This window comes from Cetorhinus maximus, unplaced genomic scaffold (genome assembly GCF_964194155.1).
Source record: "Cetorhinus maximus unplaced genomic scaffold, sCetMax3.hap1.1 HAP1_SCAFFOLD_72, whole genome shotgun sequence".
Taxonomy (NCBI): Eukaryota; Metazoa; Chordata; class Chondrichthyes; order Lamniformes; family Cetorhinidae; genus Cetorhinus; species Cetorhinus maximus.
Window position 1 is genome coordinate 279,908 of NW_027596106.1, and position 16,540 is coordinate 296,447.

Below are 16,540 nucleotides of genomic sequence, written 5' to 3' on the forward strand. Positions count from 1 at the left end.
AGCAAATACAGGCAAAGCCTGCCTAAGACGAGCTAACATAAAACTCTTTGGGTCACAGGAGAACCATCTTTTTATACACAACTAGTCAGTTCAGCATTGCATTATTCATATTCTAATCTCATTGCTACACAGCCACATGATAAGCAGATGTCTTCAGTCCCTAGCAATTCTTGTCTTTACCCTTATCTGTTTATCCTCATTTCCCCCCTCGGTCTCAAAACCAGCTAAAATCTTATGAAACGCCAAGGTCCATCTGGATAGTTCTGCTGAATTTTGGTTTCAATAAAAACATAGAAATCTGTGCTAAAAACTTGCAGTCATAAAGATTTTCAGAATGATTTACGCTTAGTTACTTGCCTGTGCTGAATTGTTATCGTGCTCCGGCTTCGAAATTGTACTTACCAATCATAACTTTATAGTTCAAACTCTCATTACATCCGTATAGCCTTGGATCAGATCTTCAGGATGCCTCTATTCACACAGTGAAAATCTGGTAGAGGGAAATAGTTTTGCAGCGTGAAATTTATCGGAAAATTAATATCAGATTTCGGGATTTGCAGGGTTCAAAGTCAGAAGGCGGTAGGTTTCCATCCTATTGGGGCTCCATCAAGGTGAGTTCATGCCTGGCTATATGGTACAGACACCCTGGAAACGAACGATGCCGCCACACAGTTGGCTTTTCTCTGATTAGAACTCTTGCCATGTGTTGATACGAGATTTGTGGAATCACGCCAGCTTTTGGAAGCAGAGAATGATTCCCCAGCCTTGTTGCTGCTCTCCTGCCCAGTTGATGTTGAAGGTTCAGTCTGACTGTGAAAACAAAGCTGAGGAGACTAAAATGACCATTGGCCCGAGGGCTTGGATCATGTGACATTGCCTCGCCACAATGACTTTAAATGTGGCATTTATGACGAGTTTGGAGTTGATTTAGGTTTCAGCTCTGAACGTTCCTCTGTTATTTTTTATTAACAGGTGTGGCAATTATTCTGAGGGTCAGGTATTTATGAAGCCATAGTCTCAGCAGGTCCTCTTAACCAGTTATGAATGATGGCTCATCAAAAGAAAATTAAATCTCCTTAACTCCTTTTAAAATTTGCCTGAAATGTCCCAGGTCTGATGTAAGTCTCTTAGTTGTTCTCTGGTCATAACGGGGTGTAAAATTCCAGAACAGAATTCTACACTCATATGTCCTTAAAACTGCTGGAGTTGCATTCCAGACAGAAGGCCAACCTGTGATCATGTGGTATGGAGCCTTACCTTCCTTTGTTGAGCAGAAATTATTCTGTTTAAAAGCCATTTGACAAAAGAATGAAGTTTATTCATTTTAATAATACCCATTGTTGAGTTTCAGTTCAACGCCTTTGGAACCGAACAGTGCGTAGGCACAAGCGTTCCCAGTTGTGGTTATGTCAACCAACACGTTGAGTTCTTCCATTCCTATCACATCTCAGGAAATTGAACCGGAACCTCGATTTTTTTTTCGAAATGTCCTCCCGTTCGCTAAAGGAATAGATGTTTGTGCATATTCTGCGAAATAGCCTTCCTGCAATAATTGCCATCACAGGCTATGACTTTGATCCTCATTATAGGTACAGCAGAGGACTCATTTAGATGTACATGGATTCCCTACAGTGCAATGGTTTGGTGCAGTCCATAAATAACATCTTTAAGATTCAGAAAAATACATGAAAACACAGGAGAAAATAATATTTTTGCTTTAACTTTGTTTCTGGTGATGTAAATTTGGTTTGAAGAGTTTCTCAACCCTCTGTTTTCTTCCTACCTTTAGAAATGCTTAATATTCGATTGATGGATGGGATCGGTTCCTGTTCGGGCAGAGTGGAAGTGTATTACAACAACACCTGGGGATCAGTCTGTGATGATAGTTGGGACATGCTTGATGCACAAGTTGCTTGTAAGGAACTGGGGTGCGGACCCGCGAAATCAATCCCGGGAAATGCTCATTTTGGAGATGCAACAAGTTCCTTCTGGTTGGATGATGTCAACTGCAATGGACTAGAGTCTAAATTATCCCAGTGCCAATCCAATTTTATCGGAGAGCATAACTGCAGCCCTGGCGAGGCAGCGTCAGTTGTGTGTTCAGGTGAAGATTTTGCCTATATTTTTAGTAGCGGTTTAAAAAACGTACCAGAACAGATTTGAATTAACGCATTAAAGATAAGCACAATTGTGCACCATTAACTAGCGTCAAAGCGGAATCGCGTGAACGCATGCTGAAACTAAACTTGGTGGTCCTGGGAGATAAATCGGGAAATGGGATCGGTTTTAACACTAACCGCAGACTCGACACGGGATCGATCTGCCGAAAAAACTTCTTATGAGCTGTACTGACTCTATAACTCCATGAATCTATGACTTTGTGATGCCGCATCTTGCACTCGTGATCGGGTTAGTCAGCACAAACCTCCAGAAAATGCATGGACATGAATTGAATACAAATAAAAATGCACATTAAGGGGGAACTGATTCGCCAATATTATGTTGTCCTCACGTTATACGACTTCCCCGATAACGATTTACCCGATATTTAGATGCACTGAGGCCCATCGAAACTGAATATCGTACTGGGCGCGCTAACACCGGCAGATTAATGCACGCCTGATTTCCATTTCGCTCGAATGGAACATCTAACTTTCACATTGCATAGAGCAACTGGTATCAAGGAGTAACCTCCGAAAGTGATATCCTCGTGATGCAGCAACTTAGCAATGAGGAAAACGAGGCTTGTGAAGGCAGGATCTGGGACATTTCACCCCGCATTTTCAGCTGCATGTGGATTGCCCGCTGTTATGACACAGCAGTTGGTAATTGTGTTGTTTAAAGCACAGAATGAATTTTGAAAAACTATCATAACCTATGTTTTAAATTGGTAAGTTTGTGATGCAGCTCTGAATTCAGGAATAAGACCACCAAGCCTGCAGAGATTATTTATATCAAACAAAATTATACATTTCGTAATTTAACAACAAATTAAACATGTGTTCATGTCTACAATTATGAGTATAATCACTGTTAAACAAATCCGCTAATTAATCACTCCCAGGCAAATCTTTACAAAAGCAACAGTAACCCAACCCATAGATCTTAAATAGACAGCAGGCAAAGCACGTTTGAACTTCCGAATTCAAAATGAGACTCCTTGCAATTTGGTACCTTCGCAGAAACAGTCCTAGGCTTACAGGCTGGGTAGAAATTAATTGATTCTCCCTCTCACGCTGAAACTCATTTCGGTTTGTGCAGGCCAAAAAATAAACTTTATCATTGAGAAGAATACATGAAAACACAGGAAAAAATAATATTTTTGTGTCACTTTGTTTCTGGTGAAGTAGCTATCGCACGAAGATTTTCAAAACCTTCTGTTTTGTTGCTCACTTTAGAATTGATTAAAATTCGATTGATAGATGGGATTGATTCTTGCTCCGGCAGAGTGGAAGTGTATTATAACAACACCTGGGGATCAGTCTGTGATGATAGATGGGACATGCTTGATGCACAAGTTGTTTGTAAGGAAGTGGGTTGCGGACTCGCCAAATCTGCCCCTGGAAATGTTCATTTTGGAGCTGCAACGAGTCCATTCTGGTTGGATGATGTCAAATGCAATGGAACAGAGTCTAATATATTCCACTGTCAATCCAAGTCTCTCGGAGAACATAACTGCAGCCCTGGCGAGGCAGCATCCGTTATATGTTCAGGTAAAGATCATGCATTTCTTTATTTTGTTAGAAGTGTAACAAAGATGTCAGTCCTAATTTGAAATAACACATGTGAGTGAAGCACAAATGTGCACCATTAGCTCGCCTCAATGCTGAATAGCATGAGCTCCTGCTGAGAGTAAAGTTGCTCGTCTCGAGCAAAATGGGACGGGTCCTAATGCTCAACAGAGAGTCGACACGGCACTGATCCGTGCAATGCCCTTCTTATTAGCTGTCATGAATCTATAACTCTATGAATCCTTGTCGCTGCTATGCATCATCCAGCACTCGTGATCCTGTTAGTTGGCGCAAAACTCCCGCTAAAGGGGATATGCCTTGAAACAGAACGAAACGTCACTTTAGGAGTAATTAAATAGCCAATATTGCGTTGACCTCAGATTTTACGACTTACTGCGTACTACTTAATCGACATTCAGATGCACAAATGCCCTTTGCAACTGTGTATCGTCCTGGGGGCGGGAAAAACGGCTGCCGCATTTAGGCAAGGCTCAAAATATCGCCCGAAGGGAGGGTCTTAGCACCCCGTTGCACAGAGCTACTGTTATAATGATGTAACATCAGCTAGTCATGTCCTCTTGTAGCTGAAACGTAGCAAAGATAAAAATGAGTTATGTTAAAGCAGGTGGTGGTAGATTTGACCCCGCAGTTTCAGCCAAATGTGGGATTCTCCACTGTTATTACAGAGCAGTTGGTAAAGGCTGAGTTACTTATATCACGGAGCGGAACTTGAAGAACTGTCATAGCCAATATTTTCAATTGACCTGTTTGAGGAGCAGCTCTGAATACAGGAACAGGGAGATCAAGTCTCGAGAGTGAATTGATTTAAAACTAATTTTAACATCTCCTATTTTAACAATCAAGCAAACACATACACAAGTTTACCAAATACTACACTAATAGCTTTTCAACAAATCCGCAAATTGATCACATCCAGGTAAATATTCACCAAGCCGTTAGACATTAACCAGGCAAAGCACATTTGACCTTACGAATTGAACATGATTTGGTTCCTTTGTAGACACAGTCCTGGGCTTACAGGCTGCTGAGACCTTAACTGCTTCTCCCTCACACACACAAACTCATTTGGGTTTACAATTCGCATTCCCTTTGAATCTAACTGTTCCATTGATTTTGTTGTTGGTTTTAAATGTTACCACCCCTAACAATAATCATTTCATTCCATCAATTTCGTTAGTAATATAATCACGTTGCTGTGTCTCTCCTAGCTAGGTGTAACATTTTCCCCATTATTTTCAATGCAGATGCGAAGGTAATATTTACTTTCTATCCTTAAGTATATTTAATTAACATATCAAACGACTATACATCAAAGAAGGCAGACTAGCTGGCTTCAAACTCATTAAGCCACACACAAAGACACATAGGCGCGGACAGTACTTCAAGTTCAATTTTTAAAAATTCCCAAAATCATTATAAATATTAATCTCTCTTCGTGACACACGCCTGGAGCGGCAAAGCCTGGTGAAATAATCGTTTCCATCTGACGACAAGGCTTGTTTTACTTGTAGCAGGTCAACCGCCGGAAGCCAGATACGCTAGAGGATAGACCCACTCCCCATTGGCCAGAGCTATTATTGAGGCTCTCGTCTCTTAACGCTTACAGAAGCCGTTTTGCTTTGTTTGACATGATTAGAATGAATATGCTAGACCCAGTTAGGAATGTAATATCGCTTTTCCTCTGGTCCTGGATTTCAATTGTAAGCCGGACATTTCTTCTCAGCTACACCGATGCGACTGACTGCGCCACCCGTCCTGCTGAGCTTATGGGTATTTCAATAGATTGTTAAGTCATCTTCTTCCTTTCAGCCTTCCCTCCTGTAGATGAGATCCCAGTGTGGTTGATCAATGGGCCAAACTCCTGTTCTGGAAGATTGGAGATATATTATAATTAGACTTGGGGAGCAGAAAGTGATGATGACTGGGATGTGCTTGATGCAAAGGTTGTATATCAGGAATTGGGCTGTGAAGCGGTCAAATCAGTCCCTGGCGGTGCACTTTTTGGTGCAACTCCTGGTCCCTTTTGGCTGGACAATGTTAACTGCAAAAGTAATGAGTCGAGCCAACCGCAATGTCAAGCCAAGACCTTGAGAGAACACAACTGCAGCCCTGGCGAGACAGCGTCTATCATATGTTCAGATCAAAATTCATTTGTTTCCACAGTTTTAGGAAAACATAAATTCCGATTTGAAATATCATGTTGTTTTGGTGCCTTCTAAGAATCGACCACAGGAGAGACAGACAGGGGTTAACGACCCATTTGTTCAAGCGAACACAGGTAGTGTCTGCTCTAGACTAGCTAAAAAAGAAATCCACAGAATACACCAAAACTTTCCTTCCTATAAACAAATCATCACTGCCAAACATTTGATCAAATTCTGCTCTTGTCACTACATAGCCACATGATAAGCAAATGTCTCCAGTCCCTGGCACTGATTGGCTTTAATCTTCTTTGTTCATCCTCACTGCCCTTCACTCTCCAATCCAGTTGATCGCTAAACACCCTCAAGGTCTTCCTGGAGAGTTCTGCTGACATTTGCTTTCAAATAAGAAAAATGATATAAATCCATGATTAACACTTACAATGTTAAACATATTCAGAATCATGTCTCCTTAGTTACTGGACTTTGCAGACTGGACCAAGTGTTCGGGCCTCAACATTCTATTTTCCGAAGGCTTCATTGTAGCTGAAACTCTCATTACATCGGTACAGGCTTGGAACTGCCCTTGACCGTGACTCTATTCACGTAGTAAAAATCCAGTATTTTGCAGCCTGAAGGCCATAGGAAAATTATAACATTTTGGGCGTTCCAGATTTCAAAGTCAGAAGAGAGAGGGTTTCCCTTGGGTTGGGGCTCCACCCAGATGACTTACTGCCTGGTTCTTGATATAAAAAACCCACGAAACGACTGGAGCTGGTGGACGTTTGGCTTTTCTGTCATTAATCCATTTGTCAGGTGTTCATGAAAGAATTTTACGATCAAGCCCGTTTTGCGGTGTTGAGGCTGGTTCCTCAGACTCTTTTCTGCTCCCCTGCCCAGTGGATGTCAATTCTACAATGCCTCTGTGAAGACAAAATTTGGAAGACCACATTGACCAATTGTCCAGGGCTTGGGTCATGTGACCGTGCTTCTCCACAATGACTTCAATTGTGACATTTACCAAGCGCATGGAATTTACTTTGATTTCAGCTCTGATAATCCCTCAGTGATTAGATTTTAACTTGGGTGACAACCATTTTGAGCGTCTGGTATTTACGAAGCCATATCTCCACAGACCCACTGACTCTGATATCAATGTGGGCCCATCAAAAGCAAATGCAATCTCTTGATTGCCTTCTGAAATTTGCCTGAACTGTTCCAGATGAGACGTGAATCTCCTGGTAGATCTCTGGCACAACGGGGTGTGAAATTAGAGAACAGAAATCTATATTTACAAAGTATTTGAAACTGCTGGAGTAACCATCCGGACAGAAGGCCAACCTGTGAGCAGGTTGTGTGGAGCAGCCACCTTACTTCCCTTTGTTCAGCAGAAAATTTTGACTTTGGAAAACAATTGCAACAAGAATGAGGTGTTGAAAAAAATATCCAGTCTTGAATTTCATTTGAGCGCCTTAGACACCCAACAATGCACAGACATATGGCGGCCCACGTGTGGCTCTGCCAATCAACAGGTTGCACTTCTAGATTCCGATCACATTCAGGAGGTTAGGAAAAACACCGAAATTGTTGCAAATGTCCACCTGTTCGGTTTTTGGAATCGAAATTTTGGGCTGACGTCTTCCTGTGATCCATCCCACCACAGACAATGACCTTGACCTTCATTTTAGGTTCAGCTGAATGGTCATTGAGATGACTTTAGATTCCAAACATTGCAATGTTTTTGTGCAGGTCAAAGAAATTACAAACTTAGGATTCTGAAGGAAGCATGGAAACACAGGAGACATTGATATATTGACTTCACTTTGAATCTGGTGAAATGAATTTCGCTTGAATATTACCTTTAACTACTGTTTTCCTTCCTTAGATTCGATTAAAATTCGTTTGATGGATGGGATTGGCTCCTGTTCCGGCAGAGTGGAAGTGTATTACAACAACACCTGGGGATCAGTCTGCGATGATAGTTGGGACATGTTTGATGCACAAGTTGCTTGTATGGAACTGGGTTGTGGAACACCCAAATCAGCCCCTGGAAATGCTCATTTTGGAGCTGCAACGAGTTTCTTCTGGTTGGATGAAGTCAACTGCAATGGAACAGAGTCTAAATTATCCCAGTGCCAATCCAATTCTATCGGAGAACATAACTGTAGCCCTGGCGAGGCAGCGTCCGTTATATGTTCAGGTAAAGATGTTGCACTTTTTTAATAGAGGGTTAAGAAATCGTATCAGTCCTCATTTGAAATGACACATTAGAGTGAAGTGCAATTGTGCACTATTTGTTAGTTTCAAAGCAGGATCCTGAGGCTCCTGCTGAAACGAAAGTTGTTGGTCAAGAGAGATAGGTCGGGGAAATAGAACCGGGGTCTAATACTCATCAGAGAGACGACAAGTATTCGCCTGTTGAATGTTTCCCTGATTAGCTGCAATATCTACAAAATTCTAGGAATTCATGACTCTGTGATCCATCATCCAGCACTCCTTATCCGGTTAGCCAGCATCAAGCTCCAGATAATGCTAGGGCATGATTTGAAAATAATGATGAGTAGTTTTTGGTTAGGTTTTACGCCAATATTATGTTGGTTTCACGTTGTACGACATTCCCGATATTCAGATGCACTGAGTCCCATTGCAACTGACAGTCGCATTGGGCGTGCTAATCATGGTAGTTGTTTTCACCCCTGATTTCCATTTTGCCCGAACGGAATATCTAAGTTTCACTTTTCACAAAGTGACTGTTATAATGATGTAACTTCGACTCGTGATGTCCTCCAGTAGCAGAAATGTTGCAAAGAGGAAAACGAGCCAAGCGAAGGCAGGAGATGGGAAATGTGACCGCGCATTTTCAGAGGTATGTAGAATTGTCGGCTGTTATGACAGAGCCGTTGGTAAGGATTGAGATAATTCAAACATGGAGGGAACTTTGTACATCTGTCATAGCCTATATTGTCAATTGGTACTTTTGAAATGCAGCTCTGAATTCAGGATTAAGGAAACCAAGCGTCCAGAGATTCTTTAGATCGAACTAAACTAAACATCTCCTAATCTTGCAACAAATTAAACATATACACATGTCCACCAAATACCATCCTAATGGCTTTTAAACACGCCATCAAACTAATCACCCTCAGGTAAATCTTCAGGAAGGCACCAGTAACCCGCAGGCTTTACAGAGGTACCAGGCAAAGCGCATTTGACTTCCCGCATTCAAACTGAGGGTCCTGGCAATTTGGTACATTTGCAGACACAGTACTAAGACTGCAGGCTGTTAAGAAAATAATTGCTTCTGCCTCTCGCGCAGGAAACAATTTCGGTTTGTGCAGGTAAAATAAGAAACAAGATTAAGAATCAGAAGAAAACATGAAAATACCGATTACAGGAAAACCATGTTTTTATACACAACTAGACACATCAACGTTGCATTACTGAGATTCTAATCTCATCATTACACAGCTGCATGATAAGCAGATGCCTCCAGTCCCTGGCACTCTTTCTCTTTACCCTTACATGTTTAACCTCATATCGTCGATCTTCAAACCGGATAATCCCTTACCCAGCAGAGTGTAGGCACAAGGCACTTGTGACTCTTTCAAACAAGACGCTGAGTTTTAAATTACTGTCACATCACAGGAAAATACCCAGAGCCTCGAATTGTTGCAAATGTCCTCTTGTTCGTTAAAGGAATCGATAATGTTGCAGATTTTGTTCTGAGGTCTTCCTGACTCACTTTCCATCAACAACCATGAATTTTCTCTTAATTTGCGGCTCAGCAGAAGATTGCTTCAGAGGAAAATCGATTCCCTACATTGCAATACTTGTGAGAAGGCCAAATAAAACTAAATTAAGATTCAGAAGAAAACATGAAAACACAGGAGACAATAATATTACTGTTTCATTTTGATTCTGGTGAAATAAATTTCGCTTGAAGATTTTCTCAACCTTTCGTTTTCTTCCTTCCTTTAGATTTAACTAAAATCCGACTGATGGATGGGAGTGATTATTGCTCTGGCAGAGTGGAAGTGTATTACAACAACACCTGGGGATCAGTCTGCGATGATAGTTGGGACATGCTTGATGCACAAGTTGCATGTAAGGAACTAGGTTGTGGAACTGCCAAAGCAGCCCCTGGAAATGCTCATTTTGGAGCTGCAACGAGTTCCTTCTGGTTGGATGAAGTCAACTGCAATGGAACAGAGTTTAAATTATCCCAGTGTCAATCGAATTCTATCGGAGAACATAATTGCAGCCCTGGTGAGGCAGCGTCCGTCATATGTTCAGGTAAAGATATTGCCTTTCTATATTTTTTATTTTTATTTATTTTATGATCAATTTAGAAAAGCTGCCAGACCAAGTGTTAAATAACACATTACAGGGATGCCCAATTGTGCACCATTCGCCACATTCAAAGCTGAATGGCATGAGCTCCTACTTACAATAAAGTTGGCGGGCGAGGGAGGTTAACCGGGGAATTGGGAAATGTTTCATTGCTCAGCGGACAGTCGACACGTAACCGATCTGTCGAATGTCCCTCTTAAAAGCTGTGGTTACTCTTTTAACCCATGAGCCCCGTGATGCATTATCAAGCTCTCCTGATCCGGTTAGTCAACACAAGACTCGGGTTAATGGGGGCATGATTTGATGCAGAATGGAAAGTCATTTTTACGGTCTGGAAGTCAACAATAGGAAGAGGCAGGAGGTGGGAAATTGTGTATGGCGGAATTTCAGATGTTTATGGGATTTTTCGCCTGCAGGCGAGTGAGGCTGATGAAGTTTTGGTTTACTTTTGATACCATGGCATGTTTTACTTGGCGCAGGTCTATTGGCCTGAAGCCAGATACATCACAAGTTGGAGCAATCCCCCATCGGGCTGAGCCATCAGTGAGGCTCATCTCTTAACTCGTGCAGCAGCCACAATGGAAAGTGTAACAGGTTTAGGAACAAAATGTTAGGCCCCGTTATCAACGTACCATCCCTTTTCCTCTTGACCTGGATTGCGCCCCGAAGTCGAATCTTCCTTTTGGGGGACACGGAAGCTATTCACTCCACCACCGACCTGCTGAATTTGTGAATAATTCAATAGATTGTTCAGTTAACATTTTTCTTTCATTTTCTCTCCCCTTAGAATACGCCACAGTGCGGTTGATCAATGGGCCAAACCCCTGTACTGGAAGAGTGGAGATACATTATAATGAGACTTGGGGAGCAGTGTGTGATGATGACTGGGACATGCTTGATGCAAAAGTTGTATGTGAGCAATTGGGCTGCGGAGCGGCCGAATCAGCTCCTCACGGTGCGCGTTTTGGTGCAGCTCCTGGTCCCTTTTGGCTGGATAATGTTAAATGCAAAGGTCATGAGTCCAGCCTAGTGGAATGTCAAGGCAACGCCTTGGGAGAACACAACTGCAGCCCTGGCGAGGCTGCATCTGTCATATGTACAGGTAAAAATGGAATTGTTTCCGCAGTTTCAGGAAAACATAAATTCTGATTTGAAATATCACGTTGTTGTGGTGCCTTCTAAGAATCGAGCACAGGAGACACAGACAGGGGTTAACGACCCATTTGTTCAAGCGAACACAGGTAGTGTCTGCTCTAGACTAGCTAAAAGAGAAATCCACAGAATACACCAAACCTTTCCTTTCTATAAACAAATCGTCACGGTCTAGTATTTGATCAAACTCTGCTCTTGTCACTACATAGCCACATGATAAGCAAATGTCTCCAGTCCCTGGCACTGATTGGATTTAATCTTCTTTGTTCATCCTCACTGCCCTGCACTCTCCAATCCAGTTGATCGCTAAATACCCAAAAGGTCTTTCTAGTGATTTCTGCTGACATTTGGTTTCAAATAAGAAATATGATATAAATCCATGATTAACACTTACAGTGTTAAACATATTCAGAATCATGTCTCCTTAGTTACTGGGCTTTTCAGGCTGGACCAAGTGTTCGGGCCTCAACATTCTATTTTCCGAAGGTTTCATTGTAGCTGAAACCCTCATTACATCGGTACAGTCTTGGAACTGCCCTTGACCGTGACTCTATTCACACAGTAAAAATCTATTAGTTTCCAGCCTGAAGGCCATAGGAAAATTATCACATTTTGGGAGGTCCAGATTTTAAAGTCAGAAGAGAGAGGGTTTCCCTTGTGTTGAGGCTCCATCCAGATGACTTAATGCCTGGTTGTTGATACAAAAATCCCACGAAACGACTGGAGCTGTTGCACGTTTGGCTTTTCTGTCATTAATCAATTTGGCAGGTGTTGATGGAAGATTTTTACGATCAAGCCCGGTATGCGGTTTTGAGGCTCGTTCCTCAGACTCTTCGCTGCTCCCCTGCCCAGTGGATGTCAATTCTACAATGTCACTGTGAAGACAAAATGTTGAAGACCACATTGATTAATTGTCCAGGGCTTGGGTCATGTTACCATCCTTCTGCACATGACTACAACTGTGACATTTATCAAGCGCATTGAATTTACTTTGATTTCAGCTCTGATAATCCCTCAGTGATTAGATGTTAACTTGGCTGCCAACCATTTTGAACGTCTGGTATTCAAGAAGCGATATCTCCACAGACCCACTGACTCTGGTATCAATGTGGGCCCATCAAAAGCAAATGCAATCTCCTGATTGCCTTCTGAAATTTTCCTGAACTGTTCCAGATGAGATGTGAGCCTCCTGGTAGATCTCTGGTACAACGGGGTGTGAAATTCGAGAACAGAAATCTATATTTACAAAGTATTTGAAACTGCTCGAGTAACCATCCGGACAGAAGGCCAACCTGTGAGCAGGTTGTGTGGAGCAGACACCTTACTTCCCTTTGTTCAGCAGAAAATTTTGACTTTGGAAAACTATTGGAACAAGAATGTGGTGTCTAAAAAATATCCAGTATTGAATTACATTTGAGCGCCGTAGAGACCCAACAATGCATAGACACGTGTGGCTCTGTCAATCAACACGTAGCGCTTCTAAATTCCGATCACATTCAGGAAGTAAGGAAGAACGCCGAAGTATTGCAAATGTCCACCTGTTCGGCAATGGAATCGATATTTTGGGCTGATGTCTTCCTGCGATCCATCCCACCACAGACAATGACCTTGACCTTCATTTTAGGTTCAGCTGAATGGTCATTGAGATGACTTTAGATTCCAAACATTGCAATGTTTTTGTGCAGGTCAAAGAAATTACAAACTTAGGATTCAGAAGGAAACACGGAAACACAGGAGACATTGATATATTGACTTCACTTTGAATCTGGTGAAATGAATTTCGCTTGAATATTACCTTTAACTATTGTTTTCCTTCCTTAGATTCGATTAAAATTCGTTTGATGGATGGGATTGGCTCCTGTTCCGGCAGAGTGGAAGTGTATTACAACAACACCTGGGGATCAGTCTGCGATGATAGTTGGGACATGTTTGATGCACAAGTTGCTTGTATGGAACTGGGTTGTGGAACACCCAACTCAGCCCCTGGAAATGCTCATTTTGGAGCTGCAACGAGTTTCTTCTGGTTGGATGAAGTCAACTGCAATGGAACAGAGTCTAAATTATCCCAGTGCCAATCCAATTCTATCGGAGAACATAACTGTAGCCCTGGCGAGGCAGCGTCCGTTATATGTTCAGGTAAAGATGATGCACTTTTTTAATAGAGGGTTAAGAAATCGTATCAGTCCTCATTTGAAATGGCACATTAAAGTGAAGTGCAATTGTGCACTATTTGCTAGTTTTAAAGCAGGATCGTGTGGCTGCTGCTGAAACGAAAGTTGTTGGTCAAGAGAGATAGGTCGGGGAAATAGAACCGGGTTCTAATACTGATCAGAAAGACGACAAGTATTCGCCTGTTGAATGTTTCCCTGATTAGCTGCAATATCTATAAAATTCTAGGAATTCATGACTCTGTGATCCATCATCCAGCACTCCTCATCCGGTTAGCCAGCATCAAGCTCCAGATAATGCTTGGGCATGATTTGAAAACAATGATGAGTAGTTTTTGGTTAGGTTTTAGGCCAATATTATGTTGGTTTCACGTTGTACGACATTCCCGATATTCAGATGCACTGAGTCCCATTGCAACTGACAGTCGCATTGGGCGCGCTAATCATGGTAGTTGTTTTCACCCCTGATTTCCATTCTGCCCGAACGGAATATCTAAGTTTCACTTTTCACAACGTGACTGTTATAATGATGTAACTTCGACTAGTGATGTCCTCCAGTAGCAGAAACGTTGCAATGAGGAAAACGAGCCAAGCGAAGGCAGGAGATGGGAATCGTGACCGCGCATTTTCAGAGGTATGTAGAATTGTCGGCTGTTATGACAGAGCAGTTGGTAAGGATTGAGATAATTCAAACATGGAGGGAACTTTGAACATCTGTCATACCCATATTGTCAATTGGTACTTTTGAAATGCAGCTCTGAATTCAGGATTAAGGAAACTAAGCGTCCAGAGATTATTTAGATCGAACTAAACTAAACATCTCCTAATCTTGCAACAAATTAAACATATACACATGTCCACCAAATACCATCCTAATGGCTTTTAAGCACACCATCAAATTAATCACCCTCAGGTAAATCTTCACGAAGGCACCAGTAACCCGCAGGCATTACAGAGGTACCAGGCAAAGCACATATGACCTTCCGGATTCATACTGAGGGTCCTGGCAATTTGGTTGATTTGCAGACACAGTACTAAGATTGCAGGCTGTTAAGAAATTAATTGCTTCTGCCTCTCGCGCAGGAACCAGTTTTGGTTTGTGCAGGTAAAATAAAGAACAAGATTAAGAATCAGAAGAAAACATGAAAATACCGATTAAAGGAAAACCCTATTTTTATACACAACTAGTCACGTCAACGTTGCATTACTGAGATTCTAATCTCATCAGTACACAGCCGCATGATAAGCAGATGCCTCCAGTCCCTGGCACTCTTTCTCTTTACCCTTATCTGTTTACCCTCATATCGTCGATCTTCAAACCGGTTAATCCCTTACCAAGCAGAGTGTAGGCACAAGGCACTTGTGACTCGTTCAAGCAAGACGCTGAGTTTTAAATTCCTGTCACATCACAGGAAAATACCCAGAGCCTCGAATTGTTGCAAATGTCCTCTTGTTCGTTAAAAGAATCGATAATGTTGCAGATTTTGTTCTGAGGTCTTCCTGAATCACTTTCCATCAACAACCATGAATTTTCTCTTAATTTGCGGCTCAGCAGAAGATTGCTTCAGAGGAAAATCGATTCCCTACATTGCAATACTTGTGAGAAGGCCAAATAAAACTAAATTAAGATTCAGAAGAAAACATGAAAACACAGGAGACAATAATATTACTGTTTCATTTTGATTCTGGTGAAATAAATTTCGCTTGAAGATTTTCTCAACCTTTCGTTTTCTTCCTTCCTTTAGATTTAACTAAAATCCGACTGATGGATGGGAGTGATTATTGCTCTGGCAGAGTGGAAGTGTATTACAACAACACCTGGGGATCAGTCTGCGATGATAGTTGGGATGTGCTTGATGCACATGTTGCATGTAAGGAACTAGGTTGTGGAACTGCCAAAGCAGCCCCTGGAAATGCTAATTTTGGAGCTGCAACGAGTTCCTTCTGGTTGGATGAAGTCAACTGCAATGGAACAGAGTTAAATTATCACAGTGTCAATCGAATTCTATCGGAGAACATAATTGCAGCCCTGGTGAGGCAGCGTCCGTCATATGTTCAGGTAAAGATATTGCCTTTCTATGTTTTTTATTTTTATTTATTTTCTGATCAGTTTAGAAAAGCTGCCAGACCAAGTGTTAAATAACACATGACAGGGAAGCCCAATTGTGCACCATTCGCCACATTCAAAGCTGAATGGCCTGAGCTCCTGCTTACAATAAAGTTGGCGGGCGAGAGAGGTTAACCGGGGAATTGGGAACTGTTTCATTGCTCAGCGGACAGTCGACACGTAACCGATCTGTCGAATGTCTCTCTTTAAAGCTGTGGTTACTCTTTTAACCCATGAGCCCCGTGATGCATTATCAAGCTCTCCTGATCCGGTTAGTCAGCACAAAACTCGGGACAATAGGGGCATGATTTGATGCAGAATTGAAAGTCATTTTTATGGTCAGGAAGTCAACAATAGGCAGAGGCAGGAGGTGGGAAATTGTGTATGGCGGAATTTCAGATGTTTATGGGATTTTTCGCCTGCAGGCGGGTGAGGCTGATGAAGTTTTGATTTACTTTTGATTCCATGGCATGTTTTACTTGGCGCAGGTCTATTGGACTGAAGCCAGATACATCACAAGTTGGACCAGTCCCCCATCAGGCTGAGCTATCAGTGAGGCTCATCTCTTACCTCGTGCAGCAGCCACAATGGAACGTGTAACAGGTTTAGGAACAAGATGTTAGGCCCCGTTATCAACGTACCATGCCTTTTCCTCTTGTCCTGGATTGCGCCTCGAAGTCGAATCTTCCTTTTGGGGGACACGGAAGCTATTCACTCCACCACCGACCTGCTGAATTTGTGAATAATTCAATAGATTGTTCAGTTAACATTTTTCTTTCATTTTCTCTTCCCTTAGAATACGCCACAGTGCGGTTGATCAATGGGCCAAACCCCTGTACTGGAAGAGTGGAGATACATTATAATGAGACA

General features: G+C 42.0%; 1 protein-coding gene across 1 annotated transcript in view; it reads left to right on the forward strand.

Moving 5' to 3' along the window:
* Positions 1 to 16,487, forward strand: part of LOC144672834 (scavenger receptor cysteine-rich domain-containing protein DMBT1-like) — a 42,024-nt gene extending 25,537 nt beyond the window's left edge. The window contains exons 11-18 of the mRNA XM_078534815.1: positions 1,790 to 2,104; positions 3,399 to 3,713; positions 7,779 to 8,093; positions 9,872 to 10,186; positions 11,031 to 11,345; positions 13,217 to 13,531; positions 15,309 to 15,595; positions 16,467 to 16,487. Of these exons, the coding sequence (XP_078390941.1) occupies positions 1,790 to 2,104; positions 3,399 to 3,713; positions 7,779 to 8,093; positions 9,872 to 10,186; positions 11,031 to 11,345; positions 13,217 to 13,531; positions 15,309 to 15,595; positions 16,467 to 16,487 (2,198 nt within the window). The remainder of the gene's footprint in view (positions 1 to 1,789; positions 2,105 to 3,398; positions 3,714 to 7,778; positions 8,094 to 9,871; positions 10,187 to 11,030; positions 11,346 to 13,216; positions 13,532 to 15,308; positions 15,596 to 16,466) is intronic.
* Positions 16,488 to 16,540: the final 53 nt, after the last annotated feature.